Raw genomic sequence first — 27,726 nt, forward strand, 5'->3', positions numbered from 1 at the left:
CCGAGTTAAAATAGCTACACAATCAGAAATGACTGACTAGCAGGATTTCGTTAATGTGATACTTATTTGCCACAGTATGCGTGCTTTGGAAAGTAATTTTGAAAAGCACCTACAAAAGCATCAGTCACAGGCAAGACTTGTGCTCTGAACTCATTTTGATGCTAGGATTTGGATCTCTGAGGCCAAGTGATACAGTCCATTTCAGAAATATAAATCCTGCTGACCTTGAAAGAGTTTTGCAAGCAGTGTGACATGTAGGCTGAGGAGCAGAACTTCTGTCTGTGGTGAGTCTGACCAAGAGCATCCCCTCTGGCTGGGACAGTGGGTGTGCAACTTTGCCTGCAGCCAAACAGTATTTCTGTATAAACTGCCAGATTTCACCACCAGGTATTCAGAAGGCTAGTGGCAGGCAAGGGTGATGAGCATCTCCTAGAGTCAGCTCATCTCTCCATAAAGCAAGACAAAGTCGCTTACAGAGGAATGATCATGTATTTGCACGTGGCCTTAGGTTTATCAGCTGCTTTCATGTAAATGTCTAAATGCTGAGAAAAATAAGTTCTTGGATTTTTGTTTTGTCGTTGTCTTTTTTTTCTTTTTTAAAGGACATACCTTGACACAGAGATAATTTTGCATAGCAAAGTGTCTTACATATTTGTATTCCACTTCATTATGTTGTGGAAAATGATAACTTCTGGACATAGGCATGTTAAATAATACATCTTTTTCTTATCAAGAGCATGCAGTGGAGTTTCTGTATTTTATCAGTGGAATGCAATGCTATCCTTGGCTCTATCTGTTGTACTTATGTAGCAGAGGAAAGCAAGGAATTTTAGAAGTAAATTTAAGAAGAAAACCAGCATTCAGTAACTTTGTTGATGACCAGATGAGACTTGAAATAAAGAAAAGGTCAGAAAGGTTGACATGTCCTTGGCATTTTTCGATTTTCAACATTTTTCAATGTATGTGGGATGTTGATGGTTTGTTCGGGTTTGTTTTGTTTTTTTTTTTTTCCCCTGTGGTTCCACAAATTAGACAATGCACGATTCAGTGTGCAGGGCCAGACTCTCCTCGTTGGCTCTAGGGATTTATTATGTGACTAGCTTTGCTGGAGTTACACCAGGATTGCTTTGACGTTCAGAGCCCGCTGACTTCAGTGAACTTAAAGGCACAAGTAAGAGCTAGAAGAGAGTGAGGGAGTGCCCAGACAAGCAGTGAAACAGGCACTACCTTTCCCTCAAGTTCCTGTGAGGTGCTGGTGAGGTAAGTGCTGCCAGGCAAATGTAGTATACTGAGGAAAAGGGTAGAGAAGGAGTGCATTGGTGAGTGGTGGTACAGCTCAGAAAATCATGTTTATTAAGAAAGAATCACTAATGACTTTTAACATATGAATACGATACTAATCGTTTTCCTCTGTTGTGTTTTTAGGGTCTCATGACTCATTTAGCTTCTACATTGATGAAGCCTCTCCAGTTGGTCCTGAACAGCCAGAGACGGTCCAGAATTTTGTGTCTGTTTTTGGAACTGTGGCTAAAAAGCTGATGAGGAAGTGGTTGGCTACACAGACCATGAACTTCACCAGCCAGCTTGGGGCAGGTATACGGTATTTTGATCTTAGAATTTCCACCAAGCCCAGAGACCCAGACAATGAACTCTACTTTGCTCATGGTTTATTCAGTGCCAAAGTCAAGGAGGGTCTGGAAGAGATCAATGCGTTTCTTGCTGACCACCCAAAAGAAGTGGTCTTCTTGGACTTTAATCACTTCTATGGGATGCAGAAATACCATCATGAAAAGCTTGTCCAAATGCTCAAAGACACGTACGGAAACAAAATGTGTCCTGCTATATTTGCCCATGAAGTCAGTCTCCAGTACCTGTGGGAAAAGGAACACCAGGTGCTGGTGTTCTACCACAGTCCAGTGGCTCTCGAGGTACCATTTCTTTGGCCAGGCCAGATGATGCCAGCTCCCTGGGCAAACACAACAGATCCGGAGAAACTAATTCAATTCCTCCAGGCATCAGTCACTGAAAGAAGAAAGAAGGGCTCCTTTTTTATATCTCAAGTAGTGCTGACGCCAAAGGCTAGTACAGTGGTGAAAGGGGTTGCAAGTGGTCTCAGAGAAACGATCACAGAAAGGTAAGTTTCTGGCAGGTAACACATGCTGCCTGTGCTGAATATGTGTGTTGGTAATGCTGCTTTTCCAATTCCGTTTAAAGAAACTCCAGCACTTGTGTTTCTTCCATGCTACTGTGGATTAGTCAGAACTTGGACATAATGCTAAAAAATTTAGAGAAGAACATTGAAGGAGAAGCTTTTGTATCTTGAAATAAAATCTGACACTAAAGCCTAATGAGATCTTGTGGGATAGTTCCTTTTTTGTTTTTTTTTTTCCTGAATGCAGGTTTTTTCATTTGTTCTGTTTTTCAAATGTGGTTTCTTACCATGAACACTGAACATCTTGCCTTGGATTTTCTTATGTGGACAAAACTATCTGAATGATCTACATAATATCAGTTTTTATTTATGCATCAGGCTTCAGGTATTGGGTATGTAATTTTTTCACTTTGGCTCATCAGCCAAATGAAGCCTGCACTGCAGAATTTGCGTCCTTAACTATCTTTACACACCTTAAAGATGCGTGGCTTTTCTTTCTGCATACCATCACATGTTATATCAAAGATACCAAGACACCATTAGAGTGAGTTTGCCTTCTAAAAGGCCTTCATTTATCACACAGGAAAGAGACTGCAGACCATTGTAGAAGTTCTGTACATGGAATACTGTGTTGACAGGCCATTAGTTGTTACGTTATGAAAAAGCCGTCTGTGTAAGATATGTATTATTTATGCCATTCTGACTTTGATAAATCACAGCCAATTTTCAGCTTAAAGGCATGTATATGTGACTACGTTCTTGACAACTTGGTAGGAAACCTGAAATTTAATGCCAGGACACGAGAGCTATTTTTTTTTCCCTTAAAGAAAAAAAGATTTGCAGAGAATAAAAAATGTATAATGGGAGTCAATGGCCTGCTAATGTTCTGCTCTCTGCATGGATGCGCCTGTGCCAGGAAGGTCTATTTGGAATATTGTCCCCTTCAATGAGATGAATGACGCAGTGTCTGTGACACTACAACCTGCAAAGAAGACATGCCTCATTTTTGAAAAAGGTTGAGTCATTTTTTATGGCAGCTTTACCAAGCGACTAACAACTTGAAAAAAACAGGGAAAAACTTTACCTGAAATGGTAAAACACTGACACAGAAGGTTTTGTAAGCAGTGGATATGATTCAGAAGTGCTTGTGCGACTGTACTTGCAGTTGTTTGTATGTCTTCCACATACATTTTTATAGGCTCCATTGGACTGGGGATCTCCTTTTCTGCTGAGTCGGAAGAGCACTTCTCTGTGTGAAAGGTACTTTGTTGAGGGATTCTACTGTTAAGCACTCACCTTGTCATTCAGGGATTTGTTTTCCCTGGTAAACATCTTTGTGAGTGTTCTTTAGAACTTGAAGTAGCACAGTGAAGAAACTACCAGGTTCTTAAAACTTGCTGCATCAAGAACACAGCCGTTAAAAATCCCTTTCTTCATCTCTGGGTCATAATGTGCTTCCTTGAAGCTGTTTAGAAAAAATAAAAACTTCAAATGGTTTCTGAATGTGTTTGGCTGAGCTCTGAATGACTTGAGCCTTTGAACTCTCTACAGCAAATTTTGAGATTATAACTAACTTGAAATATCAGTAAATAATTGGGCTTGAATGCCCACAAATGTTGTTCTTCCAAATTGCAACCGAGATTTTTCACATGAGCCATTACTCACATGAGGTGTGTATCACATCTGCTGCGTGAATACTTTTATCTTCTTTGTATAACTCTTTTAACCATTGCAAAAGAAACGGACCTTTAAAATTATCTCCAAAGCCAGAATTTAGTCTTCCAAGTGTGGCATCTCATTCTGAATTTTTATTGGTGTTTTTATTCCAAAAATACACTGCAGGAAGACACAGGCTTGGAATGGTGTTAATCTACATGGAAACTGACTTTGTATATTGAGTTAACTGCTCTAAAAGTAAACATCAAGTTTACTTAGAACTCCTCCTCATTTGATGATGATCCTGTTAAAAAATAAATGAGCAATTAAAGGATGCAACACAATTTGTAGAATTTACAGAATTCTCTTCAATCTCACTGCTTTAATGTTTCAGTGACTTAGAAGTATGTAATCCATACTAAAGGAGCTGGGGCATGTATTCCATCTGCACTGTTTGCTACTTTGAACCATCTCATAATTATTTGTAAAAAGATTATTCTGTCCTTTTCAGAATAAATACATGGATCAAATGCCATTATTGTGTCCAGGTAGACAACATATGTAGTTTTGTTGCCAGTTGCTGCATAGATTTATATCTTTTATAGTATTTTCTGCTCATTAATAAATGCTAGCGAAGAGCTTTGCATTAATAACGCAGTATCTTTCCTTTGGCAGCCGTTTTGTAAGCATATTTAGGTGGGGTTTTTCCCTTACATTGAATTTTGAAAGATCTGAGTGTGGAGTAAGGTTGAATTTTTCAATGAATTCTGGTGTGGGTCATGTCTCCCGTCCCGTCCTCCCCCCCAGATTAAATATTACATTTAAGAAATGTTCCTTTGGCATTTTCAAATAAAACTTGTAGTCGTGCCTTTTTTTTCCACCATCTGTGGAGTGGCCATTTTAATTTACTGTATTAGCTTAAGTATTGGCTTAATTCTAAAAATAGTGCAGGGTTTAGATCCTTTCGGATCCAATAAAGCATACCAGATTTGGATCTCTGAAGTTGTTTGTTAGTCACAAGATTATTTACAATTTGAAAAGCAGTGGCCACCTTAGAGGGAGAACCTAGTTTCTGTCAGTTGCAGCATCTGTCAGACAAGGAAAACTGCAAGCAGACATTATGCAGTAATCCATGCTCCTTTCTGCTGCTTTGTAGCTCATGTTGTGAAAAAGCACAGTGAAATATTCCTCTGTAGCCAAGATAGTTGGTTTAATAGCCGCTTGTGGTGATGTAGGTCCACATGTTCAAACTGCAGTAGAGCAGTCTCCTAAGGTGATACCGTTCAGAAGGAGAAGCGATGATATTCCTCAACCTGTTCCCCACAGCACAGATATGCAAGATGGGAGGTCCACAGTAACCTTGATTAAAAATAAACCAAAGTTTCATGCTTCCTAAGACTGAATTCAGTAGAAGATGTACCAGGACTGTTTTTTACTGATAATGCTTGCTCACAGGCTTTGCTGTCATCACAGGTGATGCTCTGTGGGACAATAATTTGAAAGAAGGAGAAAATATAAAGTCATCAGTCTTTCTATCCTGCACGTATATGAGAGGGAAAAGCCATTTCTCATAGGATCTTCAGGACCACAGCTCAGTGTTACAAAACTTCATAACACAGCTTTCATCTTCATTACTTGAATGAGGAGAATTGCTTGCACGCATGCATGTTATGTTTCTTTGATTTGATAAAAAACTTTGAGAACTGACAATATGTTTTCAGGCTTAACATTCTGTCATGCACGGTTTAGATGCCAAGAAATGCTCTTTGATTAGCAAACAGTACATGCCAAATGAATTATGTTCCTTCTGCTTATTGAATTAACTTCACAGTGAGGCAGCTGCCTTTAGTATATCTGAAAGACGGTTGTGAAACAACCTTTTGATGAATGTAAAGCTGTTCTTCATAATAATCTGGTTTGTTTTCTGATTTGCAGTGAAATTACTAATTTTATCTCTGATACTGGAGACAAGCATGATATTCTCTTTGTCTCTGAGACTGAATAATATAGAAGAAGGATGGATCTCTTTCAGAGGATGCAAAAATCCTGTGGTACCTTTAAAGCTTTTGAGAAATAGAAAAGAAACACATACGCAGCCAATTGTCACTTGATTTCCAAATTAATCTCTAAGGATAATGTTCCCTGTAGCTCACATGTGACTAAATCCTTGCCTACCATGCTAATAAAGCTTCCCCCTTAGCAACCAAAGCAAATAAAATCCTGCACATGAGAATGAACCTTTGAAGTGCAGGCAAAGCAGCCACACTATTAACAAAAGGGGTGATAAGTAGGCCACAGAAGCTGTCTCGAGAAAAGCCCTCTCTGGGTGCAGTCATAAACTAAGCAGGGTCAGATTTAGCTAGCGAATAGGTGGCTGTTATATGAAAAATAATCCCTGAAGTTGCAAGAAGTGGGATTTTTTTAAAGTCAGTTACTCAGGGTGCACGCCTTCTCCAAGCCATATCTCAGCCAGCTGAATTTTTTAGAGTTTCTGTGTTGCTGGAAGACTGGGATTCAGTGATATTTTGATCCACACTTGGTACTGACTAATGCCATACTTAAACTATTTTATAGGTGAAAGAAAAACAACAGAAATGGCAATTGTGGCAACTATATTTTGCTAATTGTCTGGGCATCCTTCCTGCTTGTAACCTTGATGTCTGTCTCCATTATGAGCTGCAGGAGAGCAGCAGGCTCTGATGAGCTTGTTTGGGTTTAGGACTTGGCAACCCCCTAGTAGCACAGGTGGTGTGTGAGCTGTTTAACTGCCAAGAGGAAAGTATAGTCTTGGTCCCTCACTAAAGTATATAGTACAAGCATGCTTGTCCCTCACTGCATTTTACTTTGGAAGTGGCTGTCTTTTTTTTTTTTTTTCCTTTCTTTGTCTTTCTTTTTTTTTTTTTTTTTTTTTTCTTTTGACCCCAGAAGGCACAAACTATCATTCTATTATATTACTAGGGAATTCGAAAGTACTCTGGGCAACCCAGCAAAATCCTTAGGATTTCTGTTCTTCCTCAAACTAACTGTAATTACTTTTCTGGTCTTTCCACACAAGAGGCAATCTCTGTGTGTGCACACAGAGCAGCACAGGGAGACGTTGGTTTCATCTGAAGCCTCTGTCTCCCATGTCAACAGGCCCACACAATACAGTCCCGAATGGGCTGTGTATGTTCAGGCTGATTTTGCTGGCAGGCGTTTTAGTGGCATTTCGTCATTGGAGCATCTGTCTGCACAAGGATTTTAGTATAGCGTTCCCTTGGGAAATGCTGGGTGGTTGTGTCTCATGGCTTTGGTCATGAACCTGGAATAGTGTTAAAATGCCACAAAATACAAGAGCACAGGATTTTTAATAACTTTGTCAGGGAAGAGTATTTATCTACATACCTATTAGCAGTCTGTGGGATTTAGTCCAGAAAGGAAGTTGGCAAGGTGATGACCAGCTCTGTGACCACCAGCATTATCGGTGGCTTAGCTTAGGGATGTTTGTTTGGGGTAGTTGTCTTGGTGTTTTCTTGTAAGGGGTGGAGGAGTCTTTTCCTCTCTTTGGCCTCTTTGTAACTTGTCATGTTATGCACCCAAACACCTGCTTGTGGTTACAGTGCATGCTGTGTGACTACTTGTGAAGATACTTTATGTGATCCAATCATCACACTGAGCACAGTCTGACCCTGCATATACAGAAAGCAGAAAGTGTTTTTCATCATGAAAGGGAAATGTTCATTTCCTTGGCCATGCTGCTGTAAGCTGTCACTAATGTCTGCTTGTCTCACAGATTTCATGCTTCAATCTGCAGAGCTACTGTAGTGAAATTGCAAATGGCTCATTAAGTCACTTGGGTTTTCTTTGGTCTTTCTGACATTACCTAGATCACTAAGGAAACTCTACAGCTAATAGGTGCTAACAAGTGCTGACCCCAGGGGAAATGCATTTGCTGATGCTGGGCCTGGGTCTGCCTAGCTGCTTTTACCTCATTGTGAAGGGAACTGTTCCTTGATAAGTTGGTCCTTCTCCTCTCCATTTATAAGGTACAAAATAAGCACAGAGGTTTACACAAAGAAGCGTTCCCAGATTCATTCACAATGTGGCTTTCAAGCTGATAATGACTTTCTGTAATAAAGACATTTAATACAAACTCAAGCAAGTACAAACTCAGCAGGTATGACAACATCCGTGTCTCTATGCTGTATTAGCCTGTGCATGCTGCAAACCATTGCCTTCAGGACTATGTGAGTAAGTGGATCTATAGGCCTATCCTTGTCATTTTTTAGACAGAGAACTGGGCAGTTCTGGACTAAGTAACATGCAGTCGCTATATGTTTGGAAGTTTGAATTTTTAATCTCCTGTAGCTGCTCTGTGGTCCTGGAGTGGTACGATGTGGATAGAAATTGTCAATAAATTCCTGTCAGTTCTTAAAACTCTGTTACGCATGCTGTAGCATTCCTGATGGATTTGGGTAATTCACAGCATCCTCCAAAGCCTTAGTTGGCTTTCAGTTGTACTGTAGAGAGAATGCATCCACACTTTCCCTAGAGAAGTCACCTGCATATCCCCAGTTTCTGCAGTGGGTATCTCCGCTTGGATGGTAGGCTAAGGAAGCCTTAGCTACAGAAAGCCCCTGGGATCTGTTGTGAGAAGGTACACCAAGCCTGCAATTAATTTGATTAAATGCTTCCTCGTGCTTACAAACAAGTAGCCTTTGTGGACTGAATGAGCAGTTAGGCATGCAGGCTATAGCCAGAGTTGTGTTGGTGCGAAGCATGAGAGGAAGCAGAAAAGGATCTTGGCATCCAGGTGCCGCATTTGTACAAAAGAAGCAGCTGGAACATGGGAAGTGGAAAAGGACTTGTAAATAGGGAAGGCAGTCAGGCCAAAGGTCTTGTTGTTGTACTGCCTTCAGTACGATGCAGAATTGCATAGGCTATAAGAATGCCCATGGTTTTCTTCTGTTAAAGCAGAGATGATAAAGCTTGTTCACTAGGAATTCAGCAGTGTCTGTGGGATGCTATCCAATTCTATCTTAGTGAGCCACTGTCATTGTGAAAAATGCTGGATTGATACAATATAAAGCTTATTTTTATTTCTTTTGTTCTTAAAGCCTGGATATGTTTAACCTGATTTTATTGATCTTTACGACTTTACTCCTAGGTAAATGTTTCATAATTCCATTTTTTTCCAGGATTGATTTTTTTTTTTTTTTGGGGGGGGGGGGGGAGGGGTTGGGGGCAGGGGGTGAGAGGCTTAGATATAAATTTCATGTAGTCAGAGATGATAATAACAATTTGTCTGTAATTATAGTGATAGAATTGCATGTAGTGCCCCAGGCTGTACAGTTGCTTCAACACAGCACAACCTATTATAGTAAAATGTCTTTCAGTATTTATCTCAGGCACTAAGAAAAATAATAAAAGACATGTCTTTAGGACACTGAATGATCATACAGTGGGTTTTGACCTTTGGCAAAATTTTAATATTGTAGCTGTTGATCTAAGTTTTTGTAACTAAGCAACTGTCATCCAGAATGTATTATATCATAAAATAGTATTAAGATATGAAGGAGACTGAGTGGTTAGAGTGCAGTAGGACCCATGCTAAGATTCAGGCACTTTCCCACTGAAAATTTTTGTTTTCTGAGCTACAGCACAAAGGAGGAACCTTACTATCACTTGTTTCATGGTGGGGTATTGAAACCTGCTTGACTTTATCTTTCAGACAGTGCTGTAGTGCTCTCAGTTGTGCCAGCAAGCACTGTTTTGTAGTAAATAATGAAATCAGATCTTAGTTGATGGATTCCTTAATTTTGCTGCTGCACAGCAAGGGGGGACAGCCACGGACCTTTATTTCCTTCCTACTTGGACTTATATGCTCTCAAGTCTGAAACTGGCTTGTCTCCTTTCCCAGTGAGAGACATTCAAATTACAGTTCTGAGGCAATGCTGTAATCCAAATAATTCCTACAGGTGTGGAGGTGTACTCTGTTGCTTGAGTAACTGGGAAGGGATCATTTTAGCCAGTGCGTTGCTGCCTTGTTTCCCAAGGTTTGAGTGGATATTGCGAATAAACTTGCCTCCTTGTGAGCAGGCTTTTTCTCAGAGCTAAGTTCATTACAGTTTGCCTTGGTTTTGCTACTTACCGGAGGAAAGCAACAACAGGGCCACCCCTGTGTTCCATGCTTTTGATTGAGAAAAATGCTGAAGCAGTGAGGACTGGACTCTTCACTACCCGTCCTTGCTGTCCCCACAGAGACGTTGGCTGTGTGGGGCTCATGACGGCCTTTCACCATCTCTCTTTTCCCACATACGCTCTTTTTTACTTTGTTTTCATTTCTTCCTCTATGCTGTTGCAAGCAGTCTGCACAGCAAGTTTCACTTCTACTTCAGCTGCATGCACGGTGATGGTTAGGATTTGGACAATTAAGATGAAATAATTAAATCTGAGTGTTACCATCAACCCTTAAAGCTGCTACTGAGAGGACTTACGAAAGGATGTTTCATATCCAGAGATGCTGGTTCAGGCTGTGATCGGGTGCTACGTGGGTGGTCCTGAAGCTCATTGCTGGAAAGTCATCAAGGTACTTGGATGTGGCCTAAGACAGGCACTATTTCTCTGAAGAGTATGAGCGTGTGGCATGACAAGTGTCTGTGCCCAGTTTGGTCCATCTGTTAAGCATCCTCCTGCAGAAGGTAAAGGACAGGACTCAGCTGAGAGGGGTGAGTAAGGTCACCACTGCGGCACTGGAAATGAGAGCTGTGCTCTGGCCTTGCTCTCACACCAGGCATAGTAAATTCTTTTGAGCCTGTTGCTAATCTCAGTTCAGAGAACGTTTAGCTGGTAATGATCTATCTCATCTAGAAGCGTTTGCTGCTGGCTCCCTCTCAATCAGACAGCATTTCAGTGCTATTACTGTGTGGCTGCCCTAGAACAGAAGAGACATAAATCCAACTGAGAGGTTTTCTGTTGGTGGAAAGCTCCCTCCTTTGAGCTCTGCAGTCTGAGGAACATTTGTGATAGTAATTCGTATGATGAACATTTGGGGTTTTTTTCCTCTAAGCTATTTCTTATGAGAGTTATAGGTGAGCTGTTGCTTGAAAAGTATTTTCCTGCTCAGGCAGGCATTTTTTTATTCTCAAGTAAATGGAAATAATGCATTGGATGACTGACCACAAGCCTCAGTTACTGTAATTCCCTCTCAGTAACCTTCTGGGCTTCTCTCTTGCTTACAGCAGCGTTTACCATACTGTCCGTGCAGCTCTTCTTAGGGTATATCTCTTCTGAGACGCAGGCTCAAATCAGCATTTTTTTTTTTTTTAAGTAGTGTGTATTTTTCTATAGGCCTATGTTGTGAATTCTTGTCATTTCTTAAATAATGTGTCTGCTGATGCATAGTATACCAGCATGTTGGGCTACAACAACAGAGGCTGTGCTGTCTAGCACTGGGTGGAGGACTGCAAGGTCTTTCTGGCTGGGCTTTGATTCTTGATGAGAGGCAGATGCTCAGCTGAGGCTGACACCAGCATCTGATGTGAGAGGTCTTTAGGAAGAGGGGGACTGAAGCAGCTCTATGATGAATGTTACAGCTTGATCTGTATCCCACAAGAGGAGTGTGAGCCACCGCAGGGACTCTCATGCTCAGTGCATGGCTGACATGACAAGTCTATGTTTCCTTGTGCTGATGGAGCAGGTCCAGCAGGACTCCATGTCATGGTGAAGGAGAAGGGAATGACCGCTCTTGGCAAAGTCTCTTCCCACACCTCTTAAATGGATGGACCACAAAATGGGGACTGGGGGAGCAAAGTCCCTCTCACTGTAAGAAATGATCAGGTTTGTGACCACCTGAGGAACCTGAACATACAGCAGCCTATGGGACCTGACGAGGTGCATCCCAGAGTCCTGAGGGAATTGGCTGATGCAGTTGCCAAGCCACTCTCCATGATGTTTGCAAAGTTCTGGCAGTCAGGTGGAGTCCCTGGAGACTGGAAAAAGGGAAACATTGCACCTCTTTTTACAAAGGATAGAACGGAGACCCCTGGGAACCACCAACCTGTCAGCCTCCCCTCTGTGCCTGGGAAGATCATGGAACAGATCTTCTAGAAGCTGTGTTAAGGCACATGGAGGACAGGGAAGTGATTTGGGGGAGGCAGCATGGCTTCACCAAGGGCAAGTCCTGCCTGAACAACCTAGTCGCCTTCTTTGATGCAGCAGCTACCTCAGTGGACAAGGGAAGAGCTATGGATGTCATCTATCTGGACTTCTGTACGGCCTTTGACACGGTCCCCCACAACACCCTTCTCTCTAAACTGGAGAGAGATGGATTTGATAGATGCACTGTTTGGTGGGTGAGGAATCAGTTGTATGGTCACATCCAGAGAGTAGTGGTCAATGGCTCTATGTCCAGATGGAAACTGGTGACGAGTAGCATCCCTCAGGAGTCTATACAAGGACCAATGCTGTTTAGTATCTTCATCAGTGACACAGACAGTGGGATCAAATGCACCCTCAGCAAGTTTGCAAACACCAAGCTGAGTGGTGCAGTTGACGTGCCTGAGGGATGGGATGCCATCCAGAGGGACCTGGACAAGGTTGAGAACTGGGACAACTGGAACTTCATGAGGTTCAACAAGGCCAAGTGCAAGGTCCTGCACCTGGGTTGGGGCAACTCCCGGTATCAACACAGGTTGGGGGATAAAGAGATTGAAAGCAGCCCCGTGGAGAGGGACCTGGGGGTACTGATGGATGAAAAGCTGGACATGAGCTGGTAACGTGCTCACAGCCCACAAGGCCAACCATATTCTGGGCTGCACCAGAAGAAGCATGTCCAGCAGGTCAAGGGTAGTGGTTCTGCCCCCACTACTCTGCTCTGGTGAAACCACACCTGCAGTTCTGTGTCCAGCTCTGGAGTCCTCAGCACAGGAAAGACATGGACCTGTTGGAGCAAGTCCAGAGGAGGGCCATCAAGATGATCAGGGGGCTGGAGCACCTCCCCTATGAGGACAGGCTGGGAGAGTTGGGGTTGTTCAGTCTGGAGAGGAGAAGACTCAGGGGAGACCACCTAGCCTTCTGATACTTAAAGGGGGCCTATAAGAAAGGTGGGGACAGATTTTTAGCAGGACCTGTTGCAATAGTACAAGCAGTAATGGTTTTAAACTAAAAGAGGGCAGATTCAGACTAGATATAAGGAAGAAATCCTTCACTGTGGGGCTGGTGACACAGTGGCACAGGTTGCCCAGAGAAGCTCTGGCTGCCCCCTCCCTGGCAGTGTTTAAGGCCAGGCTGGATGGGGTTTGAGCAACCTGGTCTAGTGGAAGGTGTTCCTGCCCATGGCAGGGGGGCTGGAACTAGATGAGGTCCCTTCCAACCCAAAATGTTCTATGATTCTATAGTGGATCACCTCTTCTATGAGGACAGGCTGAGAGCATTGGGATTGTTCACCCTGGCAAATAGAAGGCTCTGGGGAGACCTTATTGTGGCCATTCACTACTTAAAGTGGGTTTATAAGAGAGGTGGTGACAGACTTTTTATCAGGGCCTGCAGTGGTAGAACAAGGAATAATGGCTCTAAACTAAAAGAGGGTGGATTTAGACTAGGTATAAGGAAGAAATTTTTTACAACGAGGTTGGTGAAATACTGGAACAGGTTGCCCAGCGAGGTGTTAAGTGCAACATCCCTGCAAGCATTGAAGGTCAGGTTGGACAGGGCTCTGAGCAGAATGATTGAGTTGAAGATGTCCCTGCTGATTGCAGGGGGGTTGGACTAGGTGACCTTCAAAGGCCCCTTCCAACGCAAACTATTACATGACCTCTTTATGTCATGTCTCAACAAAATATCTATTCCAGCTTCACTCCAGGAGGATTTTAGTTTATTGTTGGTGCATCCTCTGCAATCCCTTGCTGTATTTTTACAAGTTATAAAATGCATTTTTTAGTCCACCTTTTCCCTGATGATCTGTTTCATTTGTGGTATAGAAACCCTAGTTCATCAATGTGGAGTTCTCATTAAATAAAATATGAGATCAAATCAGAAATTACCAGTATTACTGGAAATATGAGACTTCTCATAATGTCTACCTATTTTTAGTGCTGACCAGAACCCTTAAGATTTCTCCAAATTATCAAATTATTTTTTGTTTTTAAAGCTAATTTGAGATCACATCAGTAGTATATTGGTTAATATTTTATTTTCTTTTTTAAGAGTTTGGTCTATAGTTGTTAGTTTGTTAGAAGTGGCAGCAAGTGCATGTTTGTGTAAATTGTTTCAGCCCAATGATTACAGAACCGTTTGTTCTTTTTCCCATTGGTACAGCTTTTTATTGAAAACGGCAGATATCTTAAAGTCTACTCTCTTTTTCAGTAATGCATCCTTCAGTGTTTTTCTCCAGGGAGTCTATTTTAGCAAAATACTTGATGTCAAAACATTTCAACTTTGTACTTCTATTATTTCTATCTTGCCTTCAGATTTATGTTACAGTGTTAATTCCAATATTTAGTGCTGTTTCTTATATTCACAGCTTTTCGTTTTTGTATTGAGAAATAGGTCTTGAACTTTGTTTGATGGGAAAGGCGAACATTTTGTATTTGCTTTCTAATTTGAAACAAAACCACGTTTTGAAATGACGGAGTTTCTCACAGAATAGCAGTTGTTGGTTTTAGGCCAGATCTTTTTAATACCACAATGGAAGTCTAGCACTGAAGTACCCAGCCTTTACTTGCCGCTGAATATCACTGTTGATCAACTGACAGTCTGCAGACAATATCAAATTTTTTCTGTCATGCCTGCTGTCCATTTTAATTTTGGTTGTCACTATTGGAAGTTACAGATTTATCCATTAGCTATGGGGTGTATACCACTGGCCAAGCAAAGCAGCAGTATTATTAACAATAATAATTCACCTGGTGTGCATGGAAATAAAGACTGTAGGACAGAGTTCTTCAGGGAGACACTATCATCTAAGTAATACTGTTGGCACATCCTCATGACTTTTACCGTTTTTGGGAAAAATAAGTCAGAACTTGTTTTTCATTTTTCTCTAAGAAATTTCAACAATATTTTGGCCAAAAGTGAAATGGCCTGACAGCTCTCTTTAAAATTTAAAATTATTTAATGTGAAGGCGGACAGCCTGATGGTAAATGTAGTCTAGAGTTAATGATTCAGGACTATGCCATGTGGAAGAGTCTGACTCAGCTTTATGACTATCTGAATTTTGCTGTCAGTCATGTTATGTTGCCATTGATTGCATCATCTAGATGCTTCAAGACTGGTGGCTGTAAGTTTGAATTAAAAGAAAAGATGCATATTACCATTAGATTACAATGAATGTTAAAAAGATTGGCTCAAAGGTCAGCAGAAATATCTACCAGAGTGAAACAAGCAGATGTTATTCCTTCCAGTGGATTCCTTTGCACAGTGCACTAAGTAAACTGTACCAATGTTATCTAATGATAGGCCCTTGTGAGTTGGTTAAAATAACTGTATTAATCCTGCTCATCTTCATGTTAAGTTCTGCTATATTCAATGTGGAGCCTGGAAGTTAGTTTTTCATACAGTGTTTGAATTGTCAGGATTCCTCTTGGAGCGTTCTTTGTGACTCCTGATATCACTGGGGAGTATGTTTCACTCATCTAAAAACGGCAGGAGAAATGGTCTGAGCCCTCAAAAGCTTTCAGGAGAAGGCAAGACTGAAGAGCTTAACTGGAAAAAGTCATAATTAAAGATACAGAGGTTAATGGAGAGTAGGATAAACGTTGATGAGGTTTTTACCAAAGGTGGATGATGTCAGATGATCTTCATTTGTTTTTGTAACTAATTCTGTTGAAATTTTACAGGAAAATTTTGGGATTTCAGTAATGCAGCTGGTAAAGTGTTAAGTAGGTTATTATTAACAGAAATGAATATGGGAATCAGAAGTGGAGCTGGGACTGGTTGGAAGTACCAGACTGAAGAGAAGGTAATTGTAGCATTCCTCAAAGAGCCTGGTTGTCTTTAATATGTCCAAGAAGGACCTTAGATTCGGCTGTAGGATACTGCTAGTGGAGTTTGCTGATAACACAAAGTAACAGGCTATCATCATAACAGAGGACAGCTGAGGGGTAACATAAGCAGTAACTGGATGCTGTTTAGGAGGCTATTGCTTCTGGGATCCATCTGGTTAACAAAGCTGGTTTAGCTGTGTGAGGCCAGAGCTAGAAGCCAGAAAATGTATAGAAGATAATAAGCAGGTTAGTCTTCCTCTCTGGTGAGATGAAGCAGTTGTGGAGGAGGAGCTAGTGGGTGTGTGATGACCGTACACCACCACAGCCTGAGGTCCAGAGGCAGGCTGGGGTGCTGGGTGGCAAAATCCTAGGTGGCAAAACCCTAGGTGGCAATGACAGCAGTGCAATAAGGATCCTTGGTGCTGTGTATCTATTTGATAGACACCATGCAAGGGAAATGATAAAACTGGCTTTGCATATGAAGGCTTGGGGCAGAAAGAGATGGAGGAAGTTCAGTCCGTGCAAAAGGCAGTTGCTAATATAATCAAAGGAAGCTACAGCAGGAAGCAGAAGAGGTGGTGCCTCAGATGGAGAGAGGTACAGTGGGGAGGAATTTTCATGCTAAACAGAAGTTTGCTGGAAGAAACAGATTTGTGATCAGCACAATTGATACTATTTGTGAAATTGGGTAAAACTTGATGAGTTAATTGTATTTGAGCAAAATATGTAGGAAAACATTTCATCTTGATGTTTTCTAACTTAATGTTTTAGAAATATTGAAGTATTTTGACAGTTTCAAAATAACTTTATTTTAAAATGACAATTTAAAATTATTTTAAGACTAAAAAGTAAGAAAAGCATGTTTAATTGGCTAACATTAACTAGAAATTTAATTTTTTTAATTAACTGAAAAACTGTATGTTCCTATGTAATTTCGTCCCCCACCATCTCATTTCCTGACTTGTTTTTGTCACAACGTCATTCAAATCAGAGCTGTAATTATGCCAAATTTCTGTTATTTGGATGTGCAGCCTGAAGCTCTTACTATATTCTCTGCTTCTTCTTGCTGTCCAGATAGCAGCAGTGATCAAAAATTATTATTCCCCTGTGCCTTTTATCAGAGATAATTATTTTTGTCATAACATTTAAACCTCGTTGAGTGTATTGCTTCATTGTAATCTACTTGCTGACGTTTCATGAATGAAGCAGATTTCCACCTTCTCTGAAGAATCGGAAAGTGTTAAATTCATGGGAATGCTGCAATACCCATGTCTTTACTGCAGCTTTCTCTGATTTGAGTATGGTTATTTTCCATTTTTCAGCATGTTGTTCAGTATGAATTATTCTACAGTATGTCTGTCTGAATAATCTATTGTAGAATATAGTGAGCGAGGTACTATGGCAAACAGCTGCATGCAGTTTTCTGTACTTCAGTTGTCTGTTCTCTGCCACTGCAGACTGACTTTATATCTCCACTTTATGGAATAAAAAAATTAGGACCACTTAGAGCTTTTTATCGGAAACAAAAAGGAATTTGCTTTGCTCTGTATTCAATAGCAAAGGATTCAAATATAGATGAGATTTAGTTTAATTTCAAAGCATCTGCAGGAAGAAAACATTAATTTTCATGCTACACTATTAAACTAAAAAAATTTAACTTATTTAAGTAAGTAATTTAAATTTATTGTAGCATCTATTTCAGTGGAAACTGTGCAACGATGTGTGAAATTCTGTTACAGGTCATACAGTGGAGTAATAGTGCTGGCTGTCAGAAGTTTGTTAAACAACTCTGCCTTCCACCTAGCTGCTCAGCTTTTTCCTCATAGTGATACATACATTTTTACTAACTTTTCTAGTTACTCAAAAGTGGAATTTTCAGAATCACTCTGATAATTCATCTGTGTTCCAACATTCTGTGCAGGACTAAACACTGGTAAAAATCAGCTCTTCTTGTTCGCTCTGGTAGACCCTATTTCATGATTCTCCACATTAAATATGAGAGTATTTCCTCTATGCACAACCTTTTATAATTTCATTTTGTTTTGGTTTTATTCATTGCCTTTTAATTTTTCTCTTCTTTCTTACATCATTCAAATTTTACATGCTCAAGAATGTGAGTTTTTTAATGAAAGGCTGATCCAGCAGCAGAAGTGAAACTGTGAACTGGGGAGTAGCTGAGCAGCTCCATACCTTCAGTCCGCTACCAAGTTCCTCAGCAGGAGAGCTCTCTGAAAGGTCCCAGGTGACACATGGTGGCAACTGCTGGAGAAAATGGAGCCCTGGGCCCAGTCTGATGGAGGAAGCCTTGGCCATGAATGGTCTGGTACTGGCTACAACATACACCTGTGACAAAGCAATTCCCACTCTGCAGTCAACTATAACACCTGATATGAATGATTGATTGAGCGATTCAAGTGTAATGAGTTTGTGACTAAATCATAATTATTTTTTTAAAGAACTAGAAGATAGGGGCAAAAAAAGCCCCAAACCTGTAGCTGTTCCATTGATTGGTGACAAATGTTTTCTTAAGTAAAGTAGGGGTTCTCTGTGTTTCACAGGCATTAGAATTAAGTTCCAGTTCCTATTTCCATAGCCCACACTTTTCATCATGTCTGTGAATTTCTTAGCATTTCTTGAATGGTTAAATTTCTGTGTGGAACTAGGACCAGGACCTACTGGTCTCAAGCAGGTAAACTGTGCCATGGGGAGGCACCTGGATGAATGGGTGTTCAGGCTTATCTCTGTTTGGGCCACAAAAAGTGTAAAGGAATAATGACTGAACACCACTCAGAGCTCTCTGTTCCTCTCCATTTTCATAGCTTAACACTTGCCCTACTGTTATGAAAATGGGAGATGTTTCTCCCCTGACTCAGCTCCAAAGAGATAAATGATTATCATATAATCATAGAATGGTTTGGGCTGGAAGGGACCCTAAAGACCATCCAGTTCCAACCTCTCTGCCCTGTGCAGGGACGCCTTCCACTAGACCAGGTTGCTCCAGCCCCCTGATCATCTTTGTGGCCCTCCTCTGGACTTGCTCAAGTAGGTCCAAGTCTTTCATACACTGAGGGCCTGAGAACTGAATGCAGCACTCCAGGTGGCATCTCAGAAGAGCAGAGTAGTGGTGTAGAATCACCTCCCTTGTCTTGATGCAGCCGAGGATATGGTTGGCTTTGTGGGCTGCAAGTGCACACTGCTGGCTCATACTCAGTTTTTCATCCACCAGTACCCCCAAGTCCTTCTCCGCAGGGCTGCTCTCAATCCGCTCATCACCCAGCCTGTATCTGTGTTTGGGATTGACCCGACCTGGGTGCAGAACCTTGCACTTGGCCTTGTGGAACTTCATGAGGTTTGCCCAGGCCCACCTCTCCAGCCTGTCCAGGTCCCTCTGGATGGCATCCCTGCCCTCCAGCATGTCGACTGCACCACACAGCTTGGTGTTGTTGGCAAACTTGCTGAGGGTGCACTTGATCCCACTGTCCATATTATTGACAAAGATGTTATACAGCAGCAGTCCCAATACTGACCCCTGAGGAATGCCACTCATCACTGGTCTGTACTCAGACATTGAGCCATTGACTGCAGCTCTCTGAGTGCAACCATCCAGCCAATTCCTTATCCACCGATTGGTCCATCCATCAAATCCGTGTCTTTCCAGTTTAGAGACAAGGATGTCATGTGGGACAATGTCAAGTGCTTTGCACAAGTCCAGATTAGAGGAGCAGTTGACAAACTTGTCTAACTTGATCTACTGGATCACTGAGAAAAGCAAGTCTTTGAACACAGGCACCCTCATGGCAGGCAGTAGTTTTTTAATCCCTGGACTATCATGTGTTTCTCCATACTAGCATAGCTATGTGTGTTACATCAGTTGTGATGTAAAAGCTAAATGCCTCACTTTGTGTGGTAGCAGTTACAGCTTTTAGCTCTGACATTGCCCACTTCAATTCCCCACTGCATTGACCAAGAGAGTAGCCAGAATACTAGAGCTGCCTCATTAATGAGATTCCTTATACTACAGGGCCCACTGAGTCCTTTCCCAGCTGTCTGCACTCCTAATGCTGTTAGTTAATGCCCTAGGTGCGATGGCTAAAAACACAGACTTGGGGAAAAATAGGATGTTGAACATTAATCATCTCCAGAACCACCATTTTCTGCTATTAAATGTCCCATTGCATTTTTGTTCAAGCATAGAGGTTCATGTTCAATAAAATCAGCTGAAATGTTCTTTGAAGGGAGGGCAGGAAAGGCTCTTTTGAGCTCATTTCTGCCTCCCCTTAAAAATAAAACATAGAAAGCCAACAATAGCTCAATAGGAAAGTGAAGACATCTGGCCTCTGGTGACTCTCCAGAGTAAAGTACTGTGATCAATTACGTTAAAATATTAATCTGACCCCAGCACAGTAGTCTGTGTCATCTGATTAGATGTGTTTCCAAATGGTATAAAGCAATTGAAGATGGATGTTCATAGATAAGCACTTCAGAATAAATTCAGGGCTGTTGGACCTTAATGTAGGTTGGTCTTGCAACATGACACCTCGTGGGCAGGGCGGTTAAGGATCCAGGGAAAGGAATTCCCACCTGTGTGCCTTTGAGACTATTAATAATAAAATTTCATCTGGCATTGCCCAAATTTTCTAGTTCTAGTCAGTCTGGCCTTGGTAGTGCCAATTTTATGGCCACACTACTGTTGCCTAGAGAGGATCTGAGGAGTAAGAAAGTGAATCTAAGGAGTTTCTTCCCAGCCCGTTCATGCTGAGCTCATGTAAATCTCTATGCTTCAGTTTATTTGTTCCTTTGTTGTGTCAATTCAGTTTGGGAGGTCCTGTTAAAAATCAAATCTCACCAATGAACTGGGCCATTTGGGACAGAGGTAGAGCAAAAATAGTTGATCTGTTTCTGTTAATCCAGACTATTTCCATGTGCTGGTTTTTATTTTGTACTTAGAGGTCTATTAGCTTAACTGAGAGAATGGTAGATTTTGATCAGGGAGCAGAAACAAACAGCTGGTATGTAAAAGAAGAACACCTTTTAAACTAGTTTTACCACAGAGAAAATTACGGTAGAATGATGTACTGTGGAATGGTACCTAAGGTTCATGTTCTTGAAAGAAGCTTATTTACTACTGAATAGTAAATCTTTAGCTGGCGCGGAGTGAGGACACGGTGAACACTCTTAAACAGCGCACCTTAATGCCATTATTTTTGGTGGCATCTATTTGTGGGTACTCCAGTTGAAGCTAATGAGGTTGTATAAGGATGTTTACATGGGGATGCTCTGAATACAGTGGAAGATTGTGACATCTCCATCACTGGGGGCTTCTAAGTACAGACTAAATCGAACATTTACCAGGAGTGGTTTGTATCATTGATCCTTGTGTAGCTAATACTGCCCAGGATGGGCTGGATGAACTTGAATGACTTTTCAAGGTTCTTTCCAGTCGTGATTTTTATGATTCAGTGACACATAAGACATACACTGCTCCCACTGGAGTGATGAATTCTCAGCATCCTTGAAAAGCCAAAGTCAGCATGTGCTGAATTATGGCTCCGAAATTAATTGGTGTCTTGCAAATTTGGGTAAAATTGGGTGGAGCGTGGAAAACTTAGATAGTGTACGGATTCAGATTCAGGCTCATGTGAGTACATTCTCCTGTAGAGGAGCACTGTTTTCTTGAACAAATGTGCAAAAGGTTGCAGGGAGGTAGAGTGTGTCCTTTGCTGGAGAGGAAAGAAATGCCACATGTCACTTTGCCCTGAGCAAGTGGACCTGCTTTAGTTCTCGCTGGTGTTACTGGTAATGGGCACTTAATGATAGGCAGCATCGCACTCTGTAAATGAGACCAGTTTCTCACTCTGGATTAGGTTGTGTTGGCTCTCTGCACTCCAGAAGAAACTCTGCCTTTAGTGATCAAACTCTCATTAAGTGAACAGCCCTTTGGCTTTTTGTTTACCAAGTTGCTTTTCCTCCCCCTCTCCCCTGAAAGCTCTGCAGAGAGGAGCGGCTGTTTCGCCACGGGAGGTCCTGTCTTAGAGCGCTGCTGTCGTTAGTCTTCTGTCACGTTCAGGCTTTGATGACTCAGGCATAAAAAAAAAAAAAAAGCCACTACCCCTCTTTCTGAACTAAAATAGCCTAACAGCAAAATTTTTAAAGCAAATTTTAATGCAATTAGTTAGGTCATATTTTCTTTCTGAAAGCTTGTAATTGGACTCACAGTTTTGCTGCTTGAACTGAAGCTACTTGAATGTTTAATTATTATTTTTTAAACAAAATTCAATACCATTGGAGTCCACCTGAAATCTTTGATAGATTAGAAAGGAAAAAAAAAGAAAAGTCTTGAATATTCAACATCTTTGAAAAGGGCTGTGCATGTTTTGTAGTTTAGGGCAATGTTTCTCAGCTGAGTTCTTTAATGCATCAGAAAATGGTTCCTGAAAGAAGTGGAAAACTTAAAAAGAGATTTGTGCACATTTCTGTTTATACAAGCAAGCAAACACAACAGGGAAAATAGAGGTAATAAAATAATTGCCAAAGCTGAGCCTGGATTTTACTGGATTGTAAATGAAAATCACTGTAGCAATTCTTTATGAGAAGGCACACGGCTCCTCAACAAAAAAAGGCTGCAAACTGTGATGTAGAGCGTGTTTGCATGCATGATGTAAGCTTCCTGATACGCAAGCCCTGCCCAAATGATTAGTACCTCTGACTGACTGAGTGAGGTGCCACCTAGAGATAAAAGCTTTGGTCTGAGAGGAAATACAGCCACATTAAATGTCTCTGTATGACACTGCATTGTCCAGAGCAGGTAGGTCCCTACTGCCCAGATCTCCTCTGCTGTCTCCCTCTTATGCAGACTTTGTGGCAGGTCTGAAAGCCCCTGCAGGAGGCTGTTGGGCAGCGTGGGTGAGGGGGTGGATCTAACCCTTGGTGCCGAGGTGCAACAGTGGTGGGCTGGGGCTGGAGCACAGCCCTTCCCATTGTGTCCAGTCACTTCGCTTTCATCCCTCTGCTCTCTCACCCTCAGGGCATGAGGGGCCGCAGTCTGGTACCTCCTAGTCTCTAGTCAGTGCAAATAAGTGATATATTCCAAGTATTGCTTCAGGACAGAAAATTTTTGACCAAACCCACTTAATGTGCTGTTCCCCTCTTTCCCCGTCACTGCTCAAGCGCCCCAGCCCTGTGGCTTTCCCCTTCCCTCTGCCATGGACTTCAGATGCTCGTGTGTGGGGCAGCGCTGCACTGGCCTGGCAGTGTCAGATCTGGCCAGCCCTGACCTAGGTTGGTGGAGCTGCTACAGGATGAAAACAGTGTCCCAGATAGTGGGGTGAGAGGAGACTCCTCTCTTTCTGCCTGCACAGGTTTTGCTGATGAGCACGCCTTCTCTTCTCCCTGGATCTAGGCTAAGGCAAACAGCACCCTTCTGGGTGAGTGGCTTAGCGTTACGCAGTGGCTTTTGCAATTAGGGGGTTAGAAATTATTCCTTCCAAGAAGTGGGATTGTGGCTGCAAGGGCTGGGATGCACAGCTGCGGGACACAGCCAACTTCAATAAGTTTAAGGGCTGGCAGTATTCTGCATCTATCAACTTTTCCAACTTCCTGGCACTTTGTTTGTAGCCTGTAAATGTAGGACTTTTAATCTTGTATGCCCTTCAGAACATTTACTTATGGCACCCAAACCTCACAACATATCTCTGAGGCCAGTAGTACTCCTGATCAACTCATCTAGCTGTCACTGCATCATTGACATGAAGGCAGCTGAGGCACAGAAGGGCTGCAATACTTGAGGTTGCCCTCAGGAGAGGGAGAGCCTGTCCTGCATGCAGTTTCAATAGAGGAATTGCTGTCATCATTACCAGCATGACAATGTTTTATTAGGAAAGCTTGTTACACTAGCCGAATGGAGCTGTGGATGTAGTTACAGTATGACTACATGCTGTAGTCAGTGGGGTAACAGCAGAGATTACTGACCTTGCAAGTGCAGTTTGTACTCACATGCCTGGGCTGTCCTCAGCCCTTGCAGGGCTGGAATCTGAACCATTGGTGCCAGAGCTTCAGTGAGTCCCATAAGCATGGGCGTCAACATCCAACATCCTCCATAGGAGAGCCAGGACCTGCCCAACACAGAGGCAGTGATGCTGTCAGGGCTTGCAAGCTGAGAGGCTTGCACATGCTGGTGCACAAAATCATTTCTTATCAACATTGCAAGGATACCTATGAAGATCACAGTATGTACTGGATTTCTGTGAGCACCATCATGTAGGTGGCTGCCACACAGCGTGGTTTGTATTCCTCTGACTAAAACCCTTAATGAGAACAATTACTAGTTTGAGGCTTGCAGAGAGTGGAAATTACAAGGAAGGGTGAACAAGGTTTTTGCTGCTATCACAAAGACACCCTGAGGAATGTTAAAGCAGGCTTATTCTAATTTATTGTGAGCATGTGGGATATTTGTACTGAAACTGAGCAACGTGTGGTTTCTTATAGTCATTGATGTAATCCACTTTTCAAGGTGGCACTATGGGAGGAAGATGATCTGTATGGGTTTTTTCTATGAATTCCTGTCATAAGCAGATTTGCATAGCCTAGATCAAATCTTGAAGGTCAATGGAATCTTTTGTTCTGTTTTGTTGGGTTTGGTTTTTTGGTTTTTTGTTTGTTTGTTTGTTTGTTTGTTTTTTAAAGGGATTGTGTTCTTCAGCTTTGGTATGTAAGTAAGCTTTTTGTTGCATAATCTGATTCACTTTTTGACTTATCTTTGAATGTGCTCTAGTCTTCTGAACAAAGAATTTCTGTGACTTTATCTAACAATTTGCATGTGAGCAAAGGGTCTTGCAACTGTGTCCTGTGTGAAATAATTGTAAAATGTGAATAATCCATTTAACTACCAAGCCTAACTGGGGATGAAATTGCAGGGCAAACTGCCATTTAAGATAGAATCATAGAATCACAGAATAACAGGTTGGAAGGGACCTCAAGGATCGTCTAGTCCAACCTTTCAAGGTAAAAATATAGTTTAAATTATATGGCCCAGCACTCTGTCAAGTTGAGTCCTAAAACTGTCCAATGTAGGGAAATCCACCACTTCCCTTGGGAGATTATTCCAATGTCTAATCAAAAAGAGGCATGACTATCTGTTAAGGCTGGCTTAATAAGAACACAGTAGGAAAAAGAAAACTTAGTATTTCGGTCTATATGGCTAAGTGTATAGATAGCAAACTCTATGGTCTCAAGGCACAATTACGTCAGAATCAGCTTCAGAACATATAAAGGACACCAAAAGAAGTTAATTATGCCTCAAGGGGGTGTAAAATATCAAGAGTATCAATTTATACAGAAGGAAGGAAGAAGAAATCTGTGCCTGCCTGCAGTCAATCTGTTCACCTTTAAACCTGAAACTCTTTGAGCTTAAATAGGATGATATTAAAGACAAAGGCAACATACTGCCATCTTAGAAGTTCAGCCTTGTGTCTTTGTCCAGTGTTCAGCAGTATGTCTTGCATGTGAAGATGCAGTAGAGTTTTCAGCTGCTCTGAGCTGCCTTTTATCACCTTGGTGGTCCATGCTGTTACGCTGATACTTTTCCTGGTTCTGATTGCTCATAGATCTTTTCAATCAGTCCAGGCATTGCTGGGTATTTAACACCTGACCTGTGCCTGTTACAGTTCCACGGAGCAGCTTTCCAGGATTACGTAAACTTAAATCTAAAGATGCTGACTGGGTTCTTATATAGCAGAGTGGTTAAGCTCAGTTTTATGAGCTTATGTGCATACATACACAAGTTTCAGTCATATTGAATCAATCAGTGAAATGAAATGTGTTGCTGGACTTAAACATGGAGCTTATGGTAGATTTAAGCACATTTTGCTGACACAAAACCTTAATGTTGTGGGTTCTCCTCTAAATTTAGAGAGAGGCCTAAATATAACTTCTTGGGTTTTTTTCTGTATTAAATTGTTTTAAAAAATGACTGATTCTGGTGGCCACTGACAAGTACAATCAGTGGTTGCTAATAGTTAGTTCTTCTTTAAATCTGTTTTCATAAAGCTTTTGGGAGCACATTTAGGTTCAGCATGTTCTGCTTGATTTAAATTACTGTCAGAACAACATTTTACATGTACCTTGTCTCTGTGAAAAAGTCTGTACAATATGCTGACTGAGAAGGAATCACAGATTTATAGATTTTAGAGCAAAGGGAGAACACAAGGTACACGTAAACTGATTACTGCCCTGCCCAGTCTGTAGGTTATTTATTTAACTCAGCAGCTTGAGGTTGACCAAGAGTGTATTTTTGGAATGACATCCAGGTATGATTTAAAGACTCCAAGAGCTGCAGAGCTTGTCAGTTTTTGGGAGTTTGTTCCAATGTCAATTACCATTACGCTTTCTCTGAAAGATACCCTTTCTCTGAAAAATCTGTACCTTATTGTTTGGAATTCTGTTAACTTCGGTCTTCTGAAAACTGGATCTTGCTGGCTGACTTTTTAGCAGGTCTGGGGAGCCCTTTATTTTCCCAAAGATATTTCTTGTGATCATTAGTTTATATTTTCGTAGTGTCAGAAAAATTTCTTTATACTCGCGAACCGAGTTAGGCTTTTACACCCTGGTGTTCTGTGATAAGGGTCTGACATACTAAAAATATGCCATCTTAGAAAAGCATCGATATGACTGTGGTAGTTCCTGTTTCTACTAACTACTGGTTTATGATTAAATATAATTCATGACTAGCATATTAATACTGGGAAAGAAAGGGTATTTGGTATATGCTGTACTTATACTGTAGAAATCATGGTTGCTCCGATGTCCCCTAAAATATTATTTTCAATATTTTCTTGAATGTGTCAAACATGCTTTGCAAATGGCTTGAGTTCTCTGTTACTTCTTTTTCTATAAACTTCATTCCCATGGAGTCATGTGGCTGGATGATATTGAAAAGGCATCTGGCCCATGTCCTTGCCCCTAGGGAAGATCAATAATTACTGTAATCCTGTATGATCTTCCTTTCATTTTTTTCGACTGAGAAGTTGAAATACAATCAATATATTATTTCCATAGAGAATTAAAATTATAAAAAGAAACACTTTCAAAAAGCCTGAGCAGTAACCTGTGTCCTTTCTCACATGGTTCCCTTAGAAACCAAGATCAGTGGGAGTCATTGTTGGTAAATCCTGCATGGATGCATTTGTCTCACTGCTTTATGAGTAATTATTGTTCTTGTTTTCTCCTTAGGGCTCTTCCTGCAATGATGCAGTGGGTCCGAACTCAGAAACCAGGAGAAAGTGGTGTGAATATTATCACTGCAGATTTTGTAGAACTTGGTGACTTTGTCAGCACAGTCATAAAGCTCAACTATGCCCTGGATGAAGGTGAAGATGACACTACTTGATAGTGCTATAGTATGTATGTTGTTGCGTTATTTAGAATGAAAAAAAAAAAAAAAAAAGATTGCATTTTAAAAGAATTATCTTGTAAAACACTAATCTTCCTACAACACGCTGAGGTGTTTAGGGCTTTAGTGGGTGGCGTAGGTGAAATGTTTTAATCAGTTATGATCATTTTTTACATTTGTGTTTCATGTGAAGAGCAAAACTAAATATGTTTACAGTGTTTGATAAAAGAAGGCCATTTACATGTTTTCCATTAGGTACCAAATGCGATTTATGTGTCTTCTATGGTTATGAACAGTGCCAAGAAATTTGCTGCTTTCAGAGCAATGGGATGTATATTGCCCTCTGCCTGTCGACAGCAGGACAGTATATTTGACCTGAAAATTTTAAGTTGCTACACATCATTTATTAGGTGGTTTAACTGATCATATTTATCAGTGAGCTACAGGTTTAAATGCCTTTGTGAAGTACATCCAGAGTCACGCCTCTAACACACGCATAATCAGTGGACAGTAAACATGATGTATTGGGTAGCTTGCACAGAGCACAGGCTAAATCCTGCTTGCTTTT

The 27,726-nt window shown here is 41.3% G+C and overlaps 1 protein-coding gene across 1 annotated transcript in view; it reads left to right on the forward strand.

Moving 5' to 3' along the window:
- PLCXD3 (phosphatidylinositol specific phospholipase C X domain containing 3) overlaps nt 1-27,155 on the forward strand; it is an 83,125-nt gene extending 55,970 nt beyond the window's left edge. Inside the window, exons 2-3 of the mRNA XM_086479973.1 lie at nt 1,426-2,134; nt 26,999-27,155. Of these exons, the coding sequence (XP_086336099.1) occupies nt 1,426-2,134; nt 26,999-27,155 (866 nt within the window). The remainder of the gene's footprint in view (nt 1-1,425; nt 2,135-26,998) is intronic.
- The last annotated feature ends 571 nt before the right edge of the window (nt 27,156-27,726 follow it).

This window comes from Leptosomus discolor, chromosome Z, assembly GCF_034619465.1.
Source record: "Leptosomus discolor isolate bLepDis1 chromosome Z, bLepDis1.hap2, whole genome shotgun sequence".
NCBI classification, from domain to species: domain Eukaryota; kingdom Metazoa; phylum Chordata; class Aves; order Leptosomiformes; family Leptosomidae; genus Leptosomus; species Leptosomus discolor.